Raw genomic sequence first — 19410 nt, 5'->3', positions numbered from 1 at the left:
CAAGGCCCAAATGTTTTCTTCTCTTAATTGACCAAAAGCAGATAAAGAAAACTCTAACCTCTTAGATAGATCCTCAATATTACTCATTATTGTACAGGGGAGGGAAAGAAGTCTCACTTGTTCTAAAACAAGCAAAGCACTTATGATAGATATGAACTTTCTTTTGTAGTTCAAGGGAAGTCCCTTCAAATAAAAGATCCTCTAGCAGCCAGAGAGATAAGACACAAACATTGAAAGGATAATGATTCCCTCCTTGAAACATCAAGAAAAAAAATTTGATTGCCAACTCATTTTCAAAGCTCTAGCTGCTTCATGCTTGTAACACCCCGCTCTCCCCAGGGCGTTAGATAACGTAAGATTTTGAGAATATATTTTTTTTTTCAACAGAAACACAACACATAAACCGATCCCCGAAGATCCTGTTACACCTTCTCAGTATATCAACTTAGAATCATTAATAAACTAAGATAGATAAATCACCTCAAATGCGGAAGCTAGATCGAAACCTCAATAGAACATAACCTAAACCAATTCATTCATAATATAAAGTCAAACCGACGTTTTACATGACGTCATCAAAATAAACAGCATAACTAAAAACGACATACTATAACTATCCACTAATCACTGTCACTCCTCGGCAATCCCTTTTCCTTCGCACCGCTGCCTTCACCTGGAACGTTTGAATATTCCAGAGACATAGTCCACATTAGATGATTCATGATAAAATGAATCATCTAAGTGAGTTCAAAACACATTTTCATGAATGTATGCAAGACATAAATAAATTGACACAATCCGACAAGCCCTAGCCCAAGAGAATCACACACAGCGTTTAACCCAACCACGGGGAAAGAGCAATCTCTCTAAAGGCAACATCACCACACCGACACATTGACACAACACGGTCCTAGCTTAAGAGGGGCAAGGTCAACGCATCTTCCCAACACCTAGGGAACAATCGTTACCACTCCCGGCCCAGGAGGGTCACATCAACGTAGGAACCCAGCTTACTACAATTACGACGGAGATTATGTTCCCACTCAAAAGCATCCAGAATCCATTACCCAATCCCAACACAAATCCCATATGGACCACCAGTTGTCCTAGTGCAACTTCCCTGGCCATACGGCCTGGCACGAAAACCTAGGCGGCTATCCCGGCATGCACACCAGAACAAGATACCCCTATACATTATTCCGGCAACACCCTTGGGGAATTACGACACTATCCAGACAACATTCTCGGTTGACATCCCATATGAACACAAAACGCATGACAATGCCACATATTGCAACTCAATATATCATATAAACAACATTTCATAAAATACAATGCACACATATAAAACATTTAGGGACAAACCTCCCACATGAAACCAACCGTCACCGATTATCATTCGCATGCAACAAAACCATTTTGCATAAAATCACAACACATTTAGGTAGCACAAATACCAAGTTTTTAATGTAGAAACACTCACAATAAATCAAGTTTTGGGGGCGAACACTCACCTTGAACGTATTCGGAATGCCTCGATTCTCGTGCACGACCTCGATTTGCATGCCAAACCTCAAACACCCGTACTTTATACTCAACCTCGAGCCTCAACACTCCCTAAACATCATATTAATTTAAAGGAGCATCAAAATCCATTTTTCCTTAATTTTTCATAATTTCTTCTATTTTTCTCCTAATTTTCACCTCAATAATTCCAAAATAATTATCTCTTCAAACATTTTTCCAAATTTTTCAACATGATAATTCCTAAAATAATTTAAGAAAAATATTGAAACAAACTTCCAAAATTACCCCTGGCCCATGCGCCTTCACGCGTGTCTGCGCATGAAAGGTGGTGCGTACAGTCACACGCCGATCTTCTTCCTCAAATCCGACCGCTGGCGACTGCTCTGATGGCCAAACTAAGCATACCCCCTTCAAGCCCTTACCAAGTCGATCCCAACGGCACCAATTGCCGGCCAAAAGCTTACCGGAAAAGCCCCTGAACGGGCAGTTGTAGGTTGGCCTCCATCGACCGCCTCGTGTTTCCGGCCGAGCTTCAAATCCGTTTCAAACGCACACCAAATGCTCCAGAATCAATGCCCACACACTAAGGAGCAAAAGCCCCCTATTGGTTTCCCTCGATTCACCCTCAAACTCGACCAATTTTATGAAAAAATGTTGAAACCCTCAGCCTCCTTTTATAGCCAAAAACCGACCATCTTTTGACCAATCACCGGCTAAGGCTTGGCCCCCAAGCCTTTAGGCGTTGTATACAACCTTCCCCAGCCCTTCTTCGGTCGTCCTGTCGCAAAAAATAGCCTCCACGTGCAGTGGCAATGCGGCAGCCATTTTTGCAGTGTTCACAATGCTTTTTGTTTTATTACACTTTGGCCCCTTGTTTCTTCCAAATGCCATTTCGGCCATTTCCAAAGCACTCTTAATCTTTCCAATACTACCATTAAGGCCCACAATTTTTGTACTCTTCATTTCATCCTTGAAATTCCCAAAAAATTATCCTTTTGACCTCCCTCGAACAAAATTAGTAAATTACACTTTGACCCGATTGATTGTTTTGACCCTAAATCCCTTCGTTTCAACCCGAAATCGTTTTGAGGGTTGTTTCATATATAAAATCTAGGTCCTCAAAATACTCTGTTGACTTTTCGGAAGTTTCCTACGTCAATTCGATTTTTCAGCCTAATCCACAACTGTACCAAAAACCATTCCCGATCCAATTTCTTTTGACACCTAAAATCATGCCTCGAATCCCTCGTCAGTACTATTCCATTTTCCTTAACTATCTAGAGTTCGGGGTACTCCCTCCTTTCGATTCGGTCATTTAAAACTATGATAGTGTACCCTGCAGTCTCATTCTTTCAAAAATTCCACTTATACCCTTCGTAAAATTCCATTTATAACCTCAAGAATTCCCGGGTATTACAATGCTTGACTTCAAGATTTTTTAAAGAAAAAAAGGAAAAATAACTTCTCCACAGAAATCCCAGTTTGAGATACCAAGGAGTAGACTTCCTGATACATTGAAGGCATGTCTAATAGTAGCATTATCAACATCAAAAATCATAAATGCCAGGCATGCTTATTGTCCACCAGATTTGAAATTTAAACAGAGCAAGTGTATAGTTATCCTCCTTTCTAGCAGAAGTGAACGGTGTGATCATTATGACAAAAAGGGAGCAAACTGCACAGAAAGTATACCAAACTAAAAACTAGAACAATCAAACAAAAAACAGTAGAAGAATCAAGACATGAGTTGAAAGATGGAGCAGCAATTACGCAGCTAATAAGAAAAGTCCAAATCTTCTATAGTCCATAATCATGAAATATGCTACTGGCTCATTTACCAGCACAGAAACTCAGAAAGATACCTATTTCATAGAATATATCATTGACGTTAGCAGCAGTTTTAGCAGAGGTCTCCATGAAAAATAGACCATTTTCCTCAGCATATACGCGTGCCTCCTGCAAAGTTCGTTATTAGAAATAGATTTTTTCTAGATCCAAGTGCAGCACATTAATAATCTTGCAGAGAAGATATAACAACTCTGCCATTTTTCTTGCAAAACGGAGAGCCTTATTCTAGCACCATGTCAAATGTGCCCAAAGAAAAACAGCAAAGCAAATGAAGCATGCCCAAGAAAACCAATCCCTTGGACACACTGGGGACTCCTTTTAGTTTAGTCCTTTAACATTGCTCCCCTAAAGGTTTCTTTAAAATCCATAGTTCATGGTATTCAAGCTGTTTGCTGCCAGATTTGCAAATTTGATATCTATGATCTATTCAGCGAAGGTAGATCAGACCTGACCAACAAGAACCAAGTGTTAATTTCTCCAAGATCTTAAACAAAGCTGAGCGTGATGGAAAACTGATCTATCTAGGTGAGATGATCTAACACGTTACATGATCAAACACTAACATGTCTTGAAGACAAGACAACTGTAGTTTGGAAGAAAATACCCAATATAGATGATAGAAAAGAAAAGTTGAAAATCAATCTTCTTTGTCTAATTGTTGAAGTTGACTTGAAAATCAACTTTAGTTTTAAACATGTTTCTTCTCTCTGGAATTCTACTTTTCTACTTTCTTTGGGCTTATAATGGGATTATTGATGGTTATTTATTACACAATTACTTCAGTTTTTTTTTTATTTGTTTTATAATAAATTACAGTATGTTGCTACTGCTACAACAAATGTGGGAATATTTTTTATGTACATCATTCGATTATCTTTTTCATGTTAAATATGATTATTAATTTTTTATCAATTTAATACCTTGCTTAGCTCATGCGAGCGCTTTTTCAGGCACATTTCACTTATGACTTACTTTATCCTGTAGAAAAGAGTATTTAAATAAAATCATATTTAATGGTGTTTCATTAACAGTATTTGGTCTCATACACTCATTCACAAAGAGGTCCACTTTTCTCCCCTTATACCAAAGAAGGATGAATAATAAGTTGCAAAAAGGACACCAAAATCACCCTCACAAACACAGTGTTTAAAAAGCGCGCTTTTAAGTGCTTCATGCTTGGGGTTTTTCTGTGTGAAGCTCAGTGACTTTAGTTAGCGCAATTAAAGCATACTTAAGTTGCGCTTTTACTTGAGCTCTAAAGCGCAAAAAAGCACGCTTCGAAAATACACTTGGGGTTTTTTTTTTTTTTTTATCAAACAATATGAATAGCTGACTACTTATATGGAATCCTTACCCAAAAAGAGTTATTATCAGATCTTTGAAAGATATAAATAAAATCAGATATACATTTGTTTAAAAAAAAAAAAAGACTCACCTGCATTTACCAAGAAAAAAATATTAAGGAAACATGCAATTATGTGTAAATTAGGAGTTGCTAATTTATTCCTAATTGCTGTAAATTATGGATTGATGATTGATTCCAGATTGTTGTGAATTAGGGATTAATGAGGGTAAATCACACTAAAGGTCACAAAACTTTGGTGTTCTTTTTAATTTGGTCACTAAACTTTAATTTCTAGCAAAGTGATAACAAAATTTTAAAATGTTTTGCAATGTGGTCACTAAAATGATTTTTTGATGGTTTCTAGCTGAAATTGCTGACGTGACAATGATGTGGCCATTGCCACATCAGCAATTTTGGTGAGAAATTATCCAAAAATCACTTTAGTGACCATATTGCAAAACATTTTAAAGTTTTGTTATCACTTTGCAATGAATTGAAGTTTAGTGATCAAATTGAAAAGAACACAAAAGTTTTGTGACATTTAGTATGATTTACCCGGATTAATGATTGATTCCTGATTGCTGTAAATTAAGGATTGTTGATTGGGAATTGTTGTAAATTAAAGGTTGATTAATAGGGGATTGTTGTAAATTAGGGATAATTTTTTTTCTTATTCTTCTATCCAATCCTCGGTATAAATCATGTTAATGAAATAGAATGGGTTTTTTAGCCGAACCTTTACAAAAAACAAAAGAAGGCACACCAAAACAAAAAAGAAAAAAATAAAAAAGAAAAACTTTAGCATATTCAAATCTTTTCAACTGTGAGTTTAGACAAGTTTGTCTTCCAAGTTCCATTAGGATCAGCACCTAACCAGATTGTATCCATTTATGTGTCCCCTATGCATTTTGCTATGGTTCCATGAACTTGTAAATTGATATAAAATATAAATGAAAAATAGTATCTCATCTTTTGTTAAATATGCATGGATCGTTCTTATTTAGTTTTTTTTTATGATTGAATTTTTAAGAGTTTATATTTTTTATGCTTATAAAAGTTTATACTCCATTTATTTATATGCTTTTCACTTTGCTTAAGCATGCACTTCATTTTGTGCTTTGCACTTAAGCTCTGTAGGCTTTTGCACTTAAGTACACTTAACGCTTTTCAAAACACTACACAAACATAAATACCCCAAGCCAACTTTGAAGGTACTCCCAAAGAACCATCAACACTCAAAAATGGGTGCTATAACCATATTTGATATGGTGACATGCACTGTTGTTAGAATCTTACGATTCACGATTCGAATCGTACGATTCAACTCGATTCATATAGAAATCGAGTCGAATCTATAGGGTGAATCGAAAATCCCTTAGAATTAACTATGAACCAGATGAATCGATTGTGAATCGCATGAAGCATGATTCATCCGATTTGTGCGACTTCGTCTGCATGTGCGCTTTAATCAAATATTCGTTCGATTTGGCTATCTTTGAAAACAAAGAAGATGATGAAGATGATTGATAGCTAGTGAAGATTATGGACAATGGAGTTTATTAATAACCTTACAGTTGTAGGTTTTTTTTTTTTTTTCTAGCTTGTTATTTTGAAAGTGGTTTGGTTTGGTGCAATTTGAATTTAAAGACAACATGAATATACTTTTGCCTTTTGGTATAATTTTAAACTTAGCAAATATATTTAGAAGTTTATTTATCTATTTATATTTAAAACAATTGATCATGGTGGACACATTATTTATTTTCTATGGATATATATTATTTATAGTTAAAATTGAGAATGTGTACCGAATCTTACGATTCGATTCGATTCTCGATTCACGATTCACGATTCTTAAAATAAGGATTTCGATTCTCGATTCGAATCTCAATTTAATAACTATGGTGACATGTATAGGGAACACATACTCTCTCAACACATCAAATATATGTTCAACATGTCCCATGGCACCTCTTATGGTGATAAATATTGAAGACCAGCCATGGGGTGTCTCCCAAGATGATGAGAGACTTAACAAAAATTGGCTTTATCAGGAAGTTGGGAATCAGATTTCTTCTTATTTTTCTGGTTAGTGGTGTTTTTACTTGATGAGCAGCTTTAAATCTACAAGTTCAGTGGAGTCACTTTTTTTAATATTCTATGGTGGTTTATGGCTATTGTTTTATTAGAATACCTAATAATAATACTCAAAAAGGTATTTTTCCGCCAGATCTCTTCTACATGCACGTTGCCATTTTTTAAAATCACCTATCTTGCCTCCATATCCATGTTTATGTATATTCATCTCAGGACCACACTTCATAGATGACTTAGTAAGCGAAGTCAACTCTAAAAGAGAGGTCAAGCCAGATATAGCCAGAATTATTAAAATGTCTTGATTTCAATCTAAATGGCACAAACCAGTTGAAATATCAAAAGTTGTGGCTATAATATTATATAGTGCAATTGGAATTGAATTGGAAATGTGGCAGCCGCAATCTTGCAATTGAAAGAAGTGGAAGGTGGTCAAACTACGATGAAATATTAAATTGAGAAGGTGGGTAGCTAACTTTGTTAGGCAGCAGCCAAAATTGACTGCGCCTCTTGCTTTCTGCCAAACGAGTTTTCACGCGTGAGGGAAGCCTATAAATTGGCCTCCCCAGCTCATTTGTTGAGCATTCCATTTCATCTAAGCTTCTCAATTGTAGAGAGAGAGAAAAATAGAGAGTTAGAGAAAATAGTATTTTCTCCTATTTTGCAAGAGAGATTATTTTGTTGTTATCTCCTTGTGATCTAAAGAAAAACTTGTAATTCCTATTATTTCTCATAGTGAATTCTTCTATCCTTGCTCATGGTTTTTACCCTAATTTGTTTGGGAATTTTCCACGTAAAATCTATATGTCCAATTATTTTTCTCAAATTGTCAACTACGACCCTGCTCTAATCCAGTGTCATTTATACAACAAGTGGTATCAAAACCTACATTTGGGTGTTAATATCTACTTATCGTATGCTCTGTGATTGCTACTGTAAAAGTGGATCCTTCACATCAAAAAAAAAGTTAGATTATTAATCACTCTCTTGGAAGGTATTGGGTATTATTCATACATACTGTTCACGTGAAATAGTGGGAGCTATTTCTGTGCTCAAAGCAGTTCGTGATAGAAGCAATGGCGGCAAAATTTGATATTGAAAAGTTCAATGGGAGAAATTTCTCACTGTGAAAATTGAAGATGAAGGCTATCTTGAGAAAAGATAATTGTCTAGCGGCCATAAGTGATAGGCCGGGGGACTTCACAGATAACGACAAGTGGAATGAGATGGACATGAATGATGTTGCAAATCTTCATCTGGCACTAGCAGATGAGATATTGTCTAGCATCAAAGAGAAGAAAACAACAAATGATATTTGGGATCATCTTACAAAATTGTACGAGACCAAAACACTTCACAACAAAATTTTCCTTAAGAGGAAATATATACTCCACGGATGCCAGAATCTACTTCGGTGACCGAGCACATCAATAATTTAAATACTCTATTTTCTCAACTCACATCTTTGGGTTATAAAATAGAGACAAATGAACATGCTAAACTTTTACTTCAAAGTCTACTAGATTCGTGTGATCAACTCATCATCAATCTGACGAATACTTCCACGAAAAAAATCCTAGTCTTCGATGATGTTGCAGCTGTTGTTCTAGAAGAAGAAAATCGGCGCAAAAACAAAAAAGACAAGTTGGCCAGTTCGCAACAAGCGAAGGCACTAACGGTGGTGAAAGGGAGATCAATGGAACGTGACTTAAGTGGGAGTCAAAATCATGGTAAGTCAAAGTCAAGAAGTAAGAAGAACCTGAAATGCTACCACTGTGGCAAAAAAGGTCACCTGAAGAAGGATTGCTGGAATTTGAACAAGAAAAATTCCAGTCCTCAAGGAAATGTACCAAGTACCTCAGGTGAAGGTGATGCACTGTGTTGTGAAGCAGCGACGACTTATGAAGGCAGAAAAAGATTCGTTGATGTATGGCTCATTGACTCGAGAACCTTATTTCACATGACCTCTCGAAGAAAATGGTTCCATCATTATGAATCGGCCTTTGAAGGATCTGTGTTTAGTTGTGATGATCATGCCTTAAAGATTGTCGGTATTAGAGAAGTGCGGCATGTGGAAAGCCTAAGGAAGAATTTGTTGTTTTTAGGACAACTAGATGAACTTGATTGCAAAATTATGGTTGAGAAATGGATCATGAAAGTGATTCGAGGAGCGCTTGTACTAATGAAGAGAGAAAATGTGACTGCAAGATTGTACATGTTAAAGGGAGAGACTCTATTGGAAGGAGAAGCATCAGTTGCTTCAAGTAATCCAAGTGAAAGATCTGCAACAGTGTGGCATCAGAAACTTGGACATATGTCTGAAAAAGGAATGAAAATTCTTGTGGAGCAGAATCTACTTCCGAGTCTCACAAAGGTATCCTTAGCCTTTTGTGAATATTGTGTTACAAGTAAGCATCACAGGTTGAAATTCAACACATTAAATTCTAGAAACAAAGAAATTCTAGAATTGGCTCACTCTGATGTATGGCAAACACCAGTTCCGTCCCTGGGAGGAGCAAAGTATTTTGTGTCCTTCATAGATGACTATTCTAGGAGATGTTGGATGTATCCTATCAAGAGGAATGTAGATGTGTTTTCAGTCTTCAAAGTATACAATGCGCGGGTGGAACTTAAATTTGGAAAGAAGATCGAGTGCCTAAGGTCAGATAATGGAGGAGAATATATCAGCAATGAATTTGCTGAATTCTGTAATCAGGAAGGCATTAAAAGACAGTTCACTACAGCATACACTCCTTAACAAAATGGAGTGGTAGAGCGGATGAACAGAACCTTGTTAGAAAGAATAAGAGCAACGTTGGGAGCTGCAGGCTTAGAAAAGTTTTTCTAGGCAGAAGCAGTTAATAACACCTGTTATGTGATAAATAGGGCCCCATCAACTGCAATTGAGTTGAAGATACCGACGGAGATGTGGCCTGGAAAGAGAGTTGATTATTCAAACCTCCATATATTTGGAAGTCCAGTGTACGTAATGTACAATGCCCAAGAAACTACAAAGTTGGATCCAAAATCCAGAAAATACTTATTCTTAGGGTATGCTGACGGAGTGAAAGGGTATCGCCTATGGAATCCCACTGCCCGCAAGGTTATAGTCAGCAGGGATGTTATCTTTGTAGAAGATAAACTACAGAGAAAAGAGTAATGATAGCATGGTGAAAGAAAATCCAAAGACTATAGTGGTACATGTAGAAAAGGAATCTGCACAAAATGATTCTTTTGAAGCAACACCAGAGCATGAGGAACAAGAACCAGTTGTGTATGAGGCACCAAGAGGGTTTTGAAGAAAAAGAGAAAGAGAACTTGGTTTGCAGGTTAAACAAATCTCTATACGGTCTCAAACAGGCGTCGAAATGTTGGTATAAGAGATTTGATTCCTTCATCATGAGCCTTGGATACAACAGACTTAATGCAGACCCTTGTGCATATTTCAAGAGATTTGGTGAAAATGATTAAACTATTTTGTTGTTGTATGTAGACGACATGTTGGTGGCAGACCCCAACAAATATCGTACTAAAGAATTGAAGGCACAGTTGGCTAGGGAATTTGAAATGAAGGACTTGAGACCAGTAAACAAGATTCTAGGGATACAAATTCACTGAGACAGAAATAATAAAAAGATTTGGCTTTCTTAGAAAAATTACTTGAAGAGGTCTTGCGGCACTTCAACATGCAAGACTGTAAGTCAATTTCTACCACACTTCCTGTTAATTTCAAGTTATCCTCCAGTATGAGTCCTAGTAGTGAAGAAGAGAGGATGGAGATGTCTTGAGTACCGTATGCATCAGCAGTGGAAAGTTTAATGTTCGCTATGATCTGTACAAGACTAGACATTGCACATGCAGGGGGAGTGGTTAGTCAATATATGGAGAATCCTGGTAGAGAGCATTGGAATGCTGTGAAAAGGGTCCTAAGATACATTAAGGGGACTGCAGATGTTGCATTATGTTAAGGGGAATCAGACTTTATTGTCAAAAGATATGTTGACTCAGATTATGCAGGTGATCTTGACAAAAGCAAATCCACCACATGATATGTGTTTGCATTTACTAGCGAAGCTGTAAGCTAGGTTTCAAAACTGCAGTCAGTTGTGGCCACGTCAATAACAGAAGCAGAATATGTAGCAGCTACACAAACTAGTAAAGAAGTAGTATGGTTGAAGATGGTATTGGAGGAACTCAATCACAAACAGGAGAAGATTTCTCTATTCTGTGATAGTCATAGTGTCTTGCATCTTGCAAAGGATCCAGCATTTCATTCAAAGATAAAGCACATTCGAGTTCAGTACCACTTCATTCATGAGAAAGTGTAAGAAGGAATAGTGGATATGTAGAAAATTCATACAAAAGATAACCTAGCAAATTGTTTGACAAAGGCGATCAATACTGACAAGTTTGTTTGGTGTCGATCCTCTAGTGGCCTAGCACATACATAAGCAACAGGGAATGGCAAGGAAAAAAGAATGGTGTGAAGATTGATTGAATCTCAATCAAATCTTCAAGTGGGAGATTGTTGAAATGTCAAAAGTTGTGGCTATAATATTATATAGTGCAATTCGAATTGAATTGGAAATGTGGCAGTCACAATCTTGCAATTGGAAGAAGTGGAAGGTGGCCAAACCATGATGAAATATTAAATTGAGAAGGTGGGCAGCTAACTTTATTAGGCAGCAGCCAAAATTGGTTGTACCTCTTGCTTTCTGCCAAACGCGTTTCCACGCGTGATGGAGGCCTATAAATTAGCCTCCCAGCTAATTTGTAGAGCATCCCATTTCATCCAAACTTCTCAATTGTAGAAAGAGGGGAAAATAGAGAGTTAGAGAAAATAATGTTTTTTCCTATTTTTTAAGAGAGATTATTTTGTTATTATATCCTTGTGATCTAGAGAAAAAGTTGTAATTCATGTTATTTCTCATACTGAATTCTTCTATCCTTGCTCGTGATTTGTTTGGGGGGTTTTCCACATAAAATCTGTGTCCAATTATTTTTCTCAAATTGTCAGTTGCGACCCTGCTCTACTCCGGTGTCATTTTTACAACAAGCACGTTCATTTGTCTCTATTTCATAATCCAGAGACGTGAGTTGAGAAAATAGAGTATTCAAAATGTTGATGTGCTCTGTCACCGAAGTACATTCTGACATCCGTAGAGTATACAATTTTTTCTTAAGGAAAATCTTGTTGTAAAGTGTTTTGGCCTCGTATAATTTTGTACAATGATGCCAAATCTCTAGATCACAAAGAGATAACAACAAAATAATCTCTCTTGAAAATAGGAGACAACACTATTTTCTCTAACTCTATTTTTCTCTCTCTACAATTGAGAAGCTTGGATGAAATGGGATGCTCAACAAATGAGCTGGGGAGGCCAATTTATAGGGCCCCCTCACGCTTGAAAACACGTTTAGCAAAAAGCAAGAGGCACAGCCAATTTTGACTGTTGCCTAACAAAGTTGGCTGCTCACCTTCTCAATTTAATATTTCATCATGGTTTGGCCACCTTCCACTTCTTCCAATTGCAAGATTGCGGCTACCAAACATTTCCAATTTAATTCCAATTGCACTATATAATATTATAGCCACAACTTTTGACATTTCAACAATCTCCCACTTGAAGATTTGATTGAGGTTCAATCAATTTTCACACCATTCTTTCTTCCTTGCCATTCCCTGTTGCTTACGTTTCTGCTAGGCCACTAGAGGATTGACACCAAATAAACTTGTCAGTATTAACCGCCTTTGTCAAACAATCTGCTAGGTTATCTTTTGTATGAATTTTCTGCATGTCCACTGTTCCTTCTTCCACTTTCTCACGAACGAAGTGATACTGAACTCGAATGTGCTTTGTCTTTGAATGAAATGCTGGATTCCTTGCAAGATACAAAGCACTCTGACTGTCACAGAACAGAGAAATCTTCTCCTGTTTGTGCCCGAGTTCCTCCAATACCATCTTCAACCATACTGTTTTTTTACTAGCTTGTGTAGCTACTACATATTCTGCTTCTGTTGTTAACGTAGCCACAACTGGTTGCAGTTTTGAAACCCAGCTTACAGCTCCGCCAATAAGTGCAAACACATATCCTGTGGTGGATTTGCTTTTGTCAATATTACCTGCATAATCTGAGTCAACATATCCTCTGACAATAAAGTCCGATCCCCCATAACACAATGCTATATCTGTGGTCCCCTTAATGTATCTCAGGACCCTTTTCACAGCATTCCAATGCAATGTCTGGTCTTGTACAGATCATAGCGAACATTAAACTTCCCACTGCTGATGCATACAGTACTCGAGACATCTCCATCATTTCTTCTTCATTGCTAAGACTTATACTGAAAGATAACTTGAAATTAACAGGAAGTAGGGTAGAAATTAATTTACAGTCTTGAATGTTGAAGCGCCACAAGACATTCAAATAATTTTTCTTAAAAAGCCAAATCTTCCTATTATTTCAGTCTAGATAAATTTGCATCCCTAGAATCTTGTTTGCTGGTCCCAAGTCCTTCATTTCAAATTCCCTAGCCAACTGTGCCTTCAATTCTTTAGTACGATCTTTGTTGGGGCTTGCCACCAACATATCGTCTACATACAACAACAAAATAGTATAATCACTTTCACCAAACCTCTTGAAATATGCACAAGGGTTTGCATTAAGTTTGTTATATCCAAAGCTCATGATGAAAGAATTAAATCTCTTATACCAACATTTCGGCACCTGTTTGAGACCATATAGAGATTTGTTCAACCTCCAAACCAAGTTTTCTTTCTCTTTTTCTTCAAAACCCTCTGGTTGGAGCAGATATATATCTTCTTCAAGATCTCTATGAAGAAAAGTCGTCTTCACATATAGCTACTCTAGATGTACGTCAAATGTAGCACACATTGCCAAGACTACTCGAATTGTGGTAATTCGAACAACAGGAGAAAATATCTCATTGAAATCAATCCCTTCTTTCTGAGCATATCCTTTTACCACTAGTCTTGCACAATATTGCTCCACTTGATCATCGTTATTACGTTTGATCTTATACACCCATTTGTTACCAATAGGTTTTCTTTCTTGTGATAATGACACAAGTTCACAAGTGTTATTCTTATGAAGAGCTTCAATTTCTTCTTGCATTGTTGCCATCCACTGAGATGCATCTGAAGTGTTCATTGCTTCTTAAAGAGTTGATGGCTCTCTATCCTCTGTTAGAAGGCAGTATGCAACATTACTCTCCATAACATAATCGGAGTGCCAACCTGGTCGTCTTGTCAAGCGACTTGACCGACGAATTTCTGGTGCCTCAGACACAACTGGTTCTTGTTCCTCATGTTCTAGTGCTGCTTCAGAAGAATCATTTTGTTCAGATTCCTTTTCTACCTGTACCACTATAGTCTCTGAATTTTCTTTCACCATGCTATCATCACCTTCTTTACTCCGTGGTTCATCTTCTACAACGATAACATCCCTATTGACTATAACCTTGCGGGCAATGAGATCCCATAGGCGATACCCCTTCACTCCGTTAGCATACCCCAAGAATAAGCATTTCCTGGATTTTGGATCCAACTTTGTAGTTTCTTGGGCATTGTCCATTACGTACACTGGACTTCCAAATATACGAAGGTTTGAATAATCAGCTTTCTTCCCAGTCAACAACTCCATCGATGTCTTCAACTGAATTGCAGTTGATGAGGCCGTAGGGGGCTGGATTTATCACGTAACAGGCAGTATTAACTGCTTCTGCCCAGAAAAAACTTTTCTAAGCCTGCAGTTCCTAACATTACTCTTGTTCTTTCTAACAAGGTTCTGTTCATCCACTCTGTCGCTCCATTTTATTAAGGAATGTATGCCGTAGTGAACTGTCTTTTAATGCCTTCCTGATTACAGAATCCAGCAAATTCATTGCTAATATATTCTCCTTCATTATTTGACCTTAGGCACTTGATCTTCTTTCTAGATTCAAGTTTCACCCGCGTTTTGTATACTTTGAAGACTGGAAACACATCTACATTCATTTTGATAGGATACACCCAACATCTCCGGGAATAGTCATCTATGAATGACACAAAATACTTTGCTCTTCCTAGGGATGGAACTGGCGCTTGCCATACATCAGAGTGAACCAATTCTAGAATTTCTTTGCTTCTAGAATTTGATGTGTTGAATTTCAACTTGTGATGCTTACTTGTAACACAATACTCACAAAAGGGTAAGGATACCTTTGTGAGACCCGGAAGTAGATTCTACTCCATAAGAATTTTCATTTCTTGTTCAAACATATGTCCAAATTTCTGATGCCACACTGTTGTAGATCTTTCACTTGAATTACTTAAAGCAACTGATGCTTCTCCTTCCAACAAAGTCTCTCCCGTCAACATGTACAATCTTGCAGTCACATTTTCTCCCTTCATTAGTACAAGCGCTCCTCGAATCACTTTCATGATCCCTTTCCCAACCACAATTTTGCAGTCAAGTTCATCCAGTTGTCCTAAAGACAACAAACTCTTCCTCAGGCCTTCCATATGCTGCACTTCTTGAATGGTGCGAATTGTACCATTTGCAACTTCAACTTGATGGTTCCAATACCGACAATCTTTAAGGCATGATCATCACAGCTAAACACAAATCCTTCAGAGACCAATTCATAATGATGGAACCATTCTCTTTGAGAGAAGTCATGTGAAATGAGGCTCCCGAGTCAATGAGCCATACATCAGCAAATCTTTTTCTGCCTTCATAAGTCGTCGCTACTTCACAACACAATATATCACCTTCACCTGAGGTACTTGCTACATTTCCTTGAGGACTGGAATTTTTCTTGTTCAAATTCCAGTAATCCTTCTTCAGGTGACCTTTTTTGCCACAGTGGTAGCATTTCAACAATCCCTCTCACCACCATTAGTGCCTCCGCTTGTTGCGAACTGGCCAACCTGTCTTCTTTGTTTTTGCGCTAATTTTCTTCCTCTAGAACAACAGCTGCAACATCATCGAAGACTAGGATTTTTGTCGTGGAAGTATTCCTCAAAGGATATGTTGATTCAGATTATGCAGGTGATCTTACCAAAAACAAATCCACCACAAGATATATGTTTGCACTTATTGGCGGATAGAGAGTTGAACAATCGCGAATAAAAATCTGTAGCAAATCCACCATTTTCTCAATGATCTCTTCATTTCAACTTTCAAGAAGTACGACATGTCAAAGGCCTGAAGAAAAATCTGTTATCTTTAGGACAACTAGATGATGTTGGGTGTAAAACCTGCCTTGAGAATGGGATCATGAAGATAGTTAAAGGCACACTTGTGGTGATGAAAGCAGAAAAGATAGCTGCAAATCTATACATGCTTAAAGGAGAGACACTACAAGAGGGAGAAATGAATGTTGCTTCGACAAGCTCTGCAGAAGAATCAACGATGATGTGGCACCGTAAACTTGGCCACCTATCAGAACGAGGTTTGAAGACTCTCTCAGAACAAAAGCTTCTCCCAAGGCTCAACAAGGTATAATTACCCTTTTGTGAGCATTGTGTCATGAGTAAGCAACATAGATTAAAATTCAGCAGTTCCACTGTTAGAAGTAAAGTTATCTTGGAACTAGTTCATTTTGATGTTTGGCAAGCACCGGTTTTGTCCCAAGGAGGTGCAAGATACTTTGTATCTTTTATTGATGATCACTCCAGGAGATGTTGGGTGTACCCAATCAAAAGGAAGGCCAATGTATTCCCAGTTTTCAAAGTCTTCAAAGCGCAGGTAGAACTTGAATTGGAAAATAAGATCAAGTGTTTGAGGACTAACAATGGAGGAGAATTTACTAGCGATGAGCTTAATGATTTATGTCAAGAGGAAGGTATCAAGAGACAGTTCACTATAACATACACTCCACAACAAAATGGAGTGGCAAAGCGGATGAACAAAACCTTGTTGGAAAGAACAAGAGTAATGTTGAAGACTACGAAGCTAGCTAAGTCGTTTTGGGCAGAAGCAGTCAAAACCGTCTATTATGTGATCAATCGATCTCCATCAACTACGATTGATCTAAAAACGCCGATGGAAATGTGGACTGGTAAGCCAGCTAACTATTCTCACCTCCATACGTTTGAAAGTCTTGTGTACGTGATGAACAATGCCCAAGAAAAAACGAAGTTGGATTCAAAATCCAGAAAGTGTATCTTCTTGGGATATGTTGATGGAGTCAAGGGGTATCGCTTGTGGGATCCCACTGCCCACAAAGTTATCATCAGCAGATATGTGATATTTGCAAAAGATAAACTACAAGGAAAAGAAAATGATGGCACTACAAAGGAGAAACCAAAGACTACTACAATTCAAATAGAAAATAGATAAGAGGGAGAAGATGCAGATTCTTTTGAAGCAATACCAGAACACGATGTACAAGAACCAATTCAACCTAAGGCTTCTGAGGTTCGGAGGTCAACTCGTGACAGAAGGCCCCCAACTTGGCACTCAGAGTATGTTACTGAGATCAACATTGCATACTGTCTTTTAATAGAGGATTGAGAGCCATTAACTTTCCATGAGGCTACTAAGAGCCCAGATGTATCCCTATAGATGACAGCAATGCAAGAAGAGATAAAAGTCCTACATAAGAACAAGACATGGGATCTTGCTCCACTACCACATGGAAGAAAAGCAATCGAAAACAAATGGGTTTACAAGATCAAGCGTGATGGCAATGACCAAGTGGAGAGATATCGTGCAAAACTGGTGGTAAAAGGATATGCTGAGAAAAAAGGTATTGACTTCAACGAAATATTTTCTCCAGTGGTAGGACTTACAACAATCAGAGTAGTCCTATCGATGTGTGCTACATTCGACCTACATCTAGAACAACTAGATGTGAAAATTGATTTTCTTCATGGAGATCTTGAAGAAGAAATATATATACTCCAACCAGAAGGTTTTGAAGAAAATGAGAAAGAGAACTTGGTTTGCAGGTTAAACAAATCTCTATACGGTCTCAAACAGGCGCCGAGATGTTGGTATAAGAGATTTGATTCCTTCATCATGAGCCTTGGATACAACAGACTTAATGTAGACCTTTGTGCATATTTCAAGAGGTTTGATAAAAGTACTTACACTATTTTGCTATTGTATATAGACGACATGGTGGCAGGCCTCAACAAAGATCGTATTAAAGAATTGAAGGCACAATTGGTTAGGGAATTTGAAATGAAGGACTTGGGACCAGCAAACAAGATTCTAGGGATGCAAATTCACCGAGACAGAAATAATAGGAAGATTTAGCTTTCTCAGAAAAATTATTTGAAGGTCTTGGGGCGCTTCAACATGCAAGACTGTAAGTTAATTTCTACCCCACTTCCTGTTAATTCAAGTTATCCTCCAGTATGAGTCGTAGCAATGAAGAAGAGATGATGGAGATGTCTCGAGTATCGTATGCATCAGCAATGGGAAGTTTAATGTTCGCTATGATCTGTACAAGACCAGACATTGCACATGCAGTGGGAGTAGTTAGTCAATATATGGCGAATCCTGGTAGAGAGCATTGGAATGTTGTGAAAAGGGTCCTGAGATACATTAAGGGGACTACAGATGTTGCATTGTGTTATGAGGGATCAAACTTTATTATCAGAGGATATGTTGACTCAGATTATGCAGGTGATCTTGACAAAAGCAAATCCGCAATAAAATATGTGTTTACACTTGCCGGCGGAGCTGTAAGCTGGGTTTCAAAACTGCAGTCAGTTGTAGCTACATCAACAACAGAAGCAGAATATGTAGCAGCTACACAAGCTAGTAAAGAAGCAGTATGGTTGAAGATGGTATTGGAGGAACTTGGGCACGATCAGGAGAAAATTTCTTTGTTCTGTAACAGTCAGAGTGCCTTGCATCTTGCAAGGAATCTAGCATTTCATTCAAAGACAAAGCACATTTGAGTTCAGTACCACTTCGTTCATGAGAAAGTAGAAGAAGGAACAGTGGATATGTAGAAAATTCATACTAAAGACAACCTAGTAGATTTTTTGACAAAGGTGGTCAATACTGACAAGTTTGTTTGATGTCGATCCTCTAATGGCCTAGTAGAAACATGAGCAATGGGAGATGGCAAGTGTAAAATGGATAAAAAAGAATGGTTTGAAAATTGATTGATCCTCAATCAAATCTTCAAGTGGGAAAACTATGAATTGTGCCTAATTTTTGTTGGCTTGTTGATTTGTGCCTAACTTTGACAAAATTAGGCAGCCTAATTTTGCCTAAGTTAGGTAGCCTAACTTTGTCCTTTAGGGGGTATGCTCCATGTATAAATACCCCAATTCCCCATTGGTTTTGGCATCCCATCTTGCATCTCATTTTCATTCTCAATCATCCCATTCCTCATTGAGAGAGATGTTTACTCTTATTATTAGAGAGAGTGATAATTGTTCTCTCCTTACAATTTGAGAGTAGTTATAATTTCCTTATTCTTTCTAGTGAGATCTTTCTTTCGCTTTCCTGTGGACGTAGGCTATATTGGGTGAACCACGTAAATCTTTGTGTTCTTTTTATCTTCAATTTATCTCATTTCAACAATTAGTTGCAAGCCATCTATGACCCATTATTTCCAACAAATGGTA

At 37.6% G+C, this 19410-nt stretch overlaps 1 protein-coding gene across 3 annotated transcripts in view; it reads right to left on the bottom strand.

Moving 5' to 3' along the window:
* LOC127800728 (ras-related protein RHN1) overlaps positions 1-19410 on the bottom strand; it is a 57977-nt gene that overhangs the window by 6339 nt on the left and 32228 nt on the right. For all 3 annotated transcript variants that reach the window (XM_052335510.1, XM_052335511.1, XM_052335509.1), the window contains exon 6: positions 3390-3483. In XM_052335510.1, coding sequence (XP_052191470.1) covers positions 3390-3483 — 94 coding nt within the window. The remainder of the gene's footprint in view (positions 1-3389; positions 3484-19410) is intronic.

Source organism: Diospyros lotus, chromosome 4 (assembly GCF_014633365.1).
Source record: "Diospyros lotus cultivar Yz01 chromosome 4, ASM1463336v1, whole genome shotgun sequence".
NCBI lineage: Eukaryota > Viridiplantae > Streptophyta > Magnoliopsida > Ericales > Ebenaceae > Diospyros > Diospyros lotus.
The sequence above is the reverse complement of the archived record's forward strand: the minus strand, read 5'-3'. Positions and strand labels throughout refer to the sequence as shown.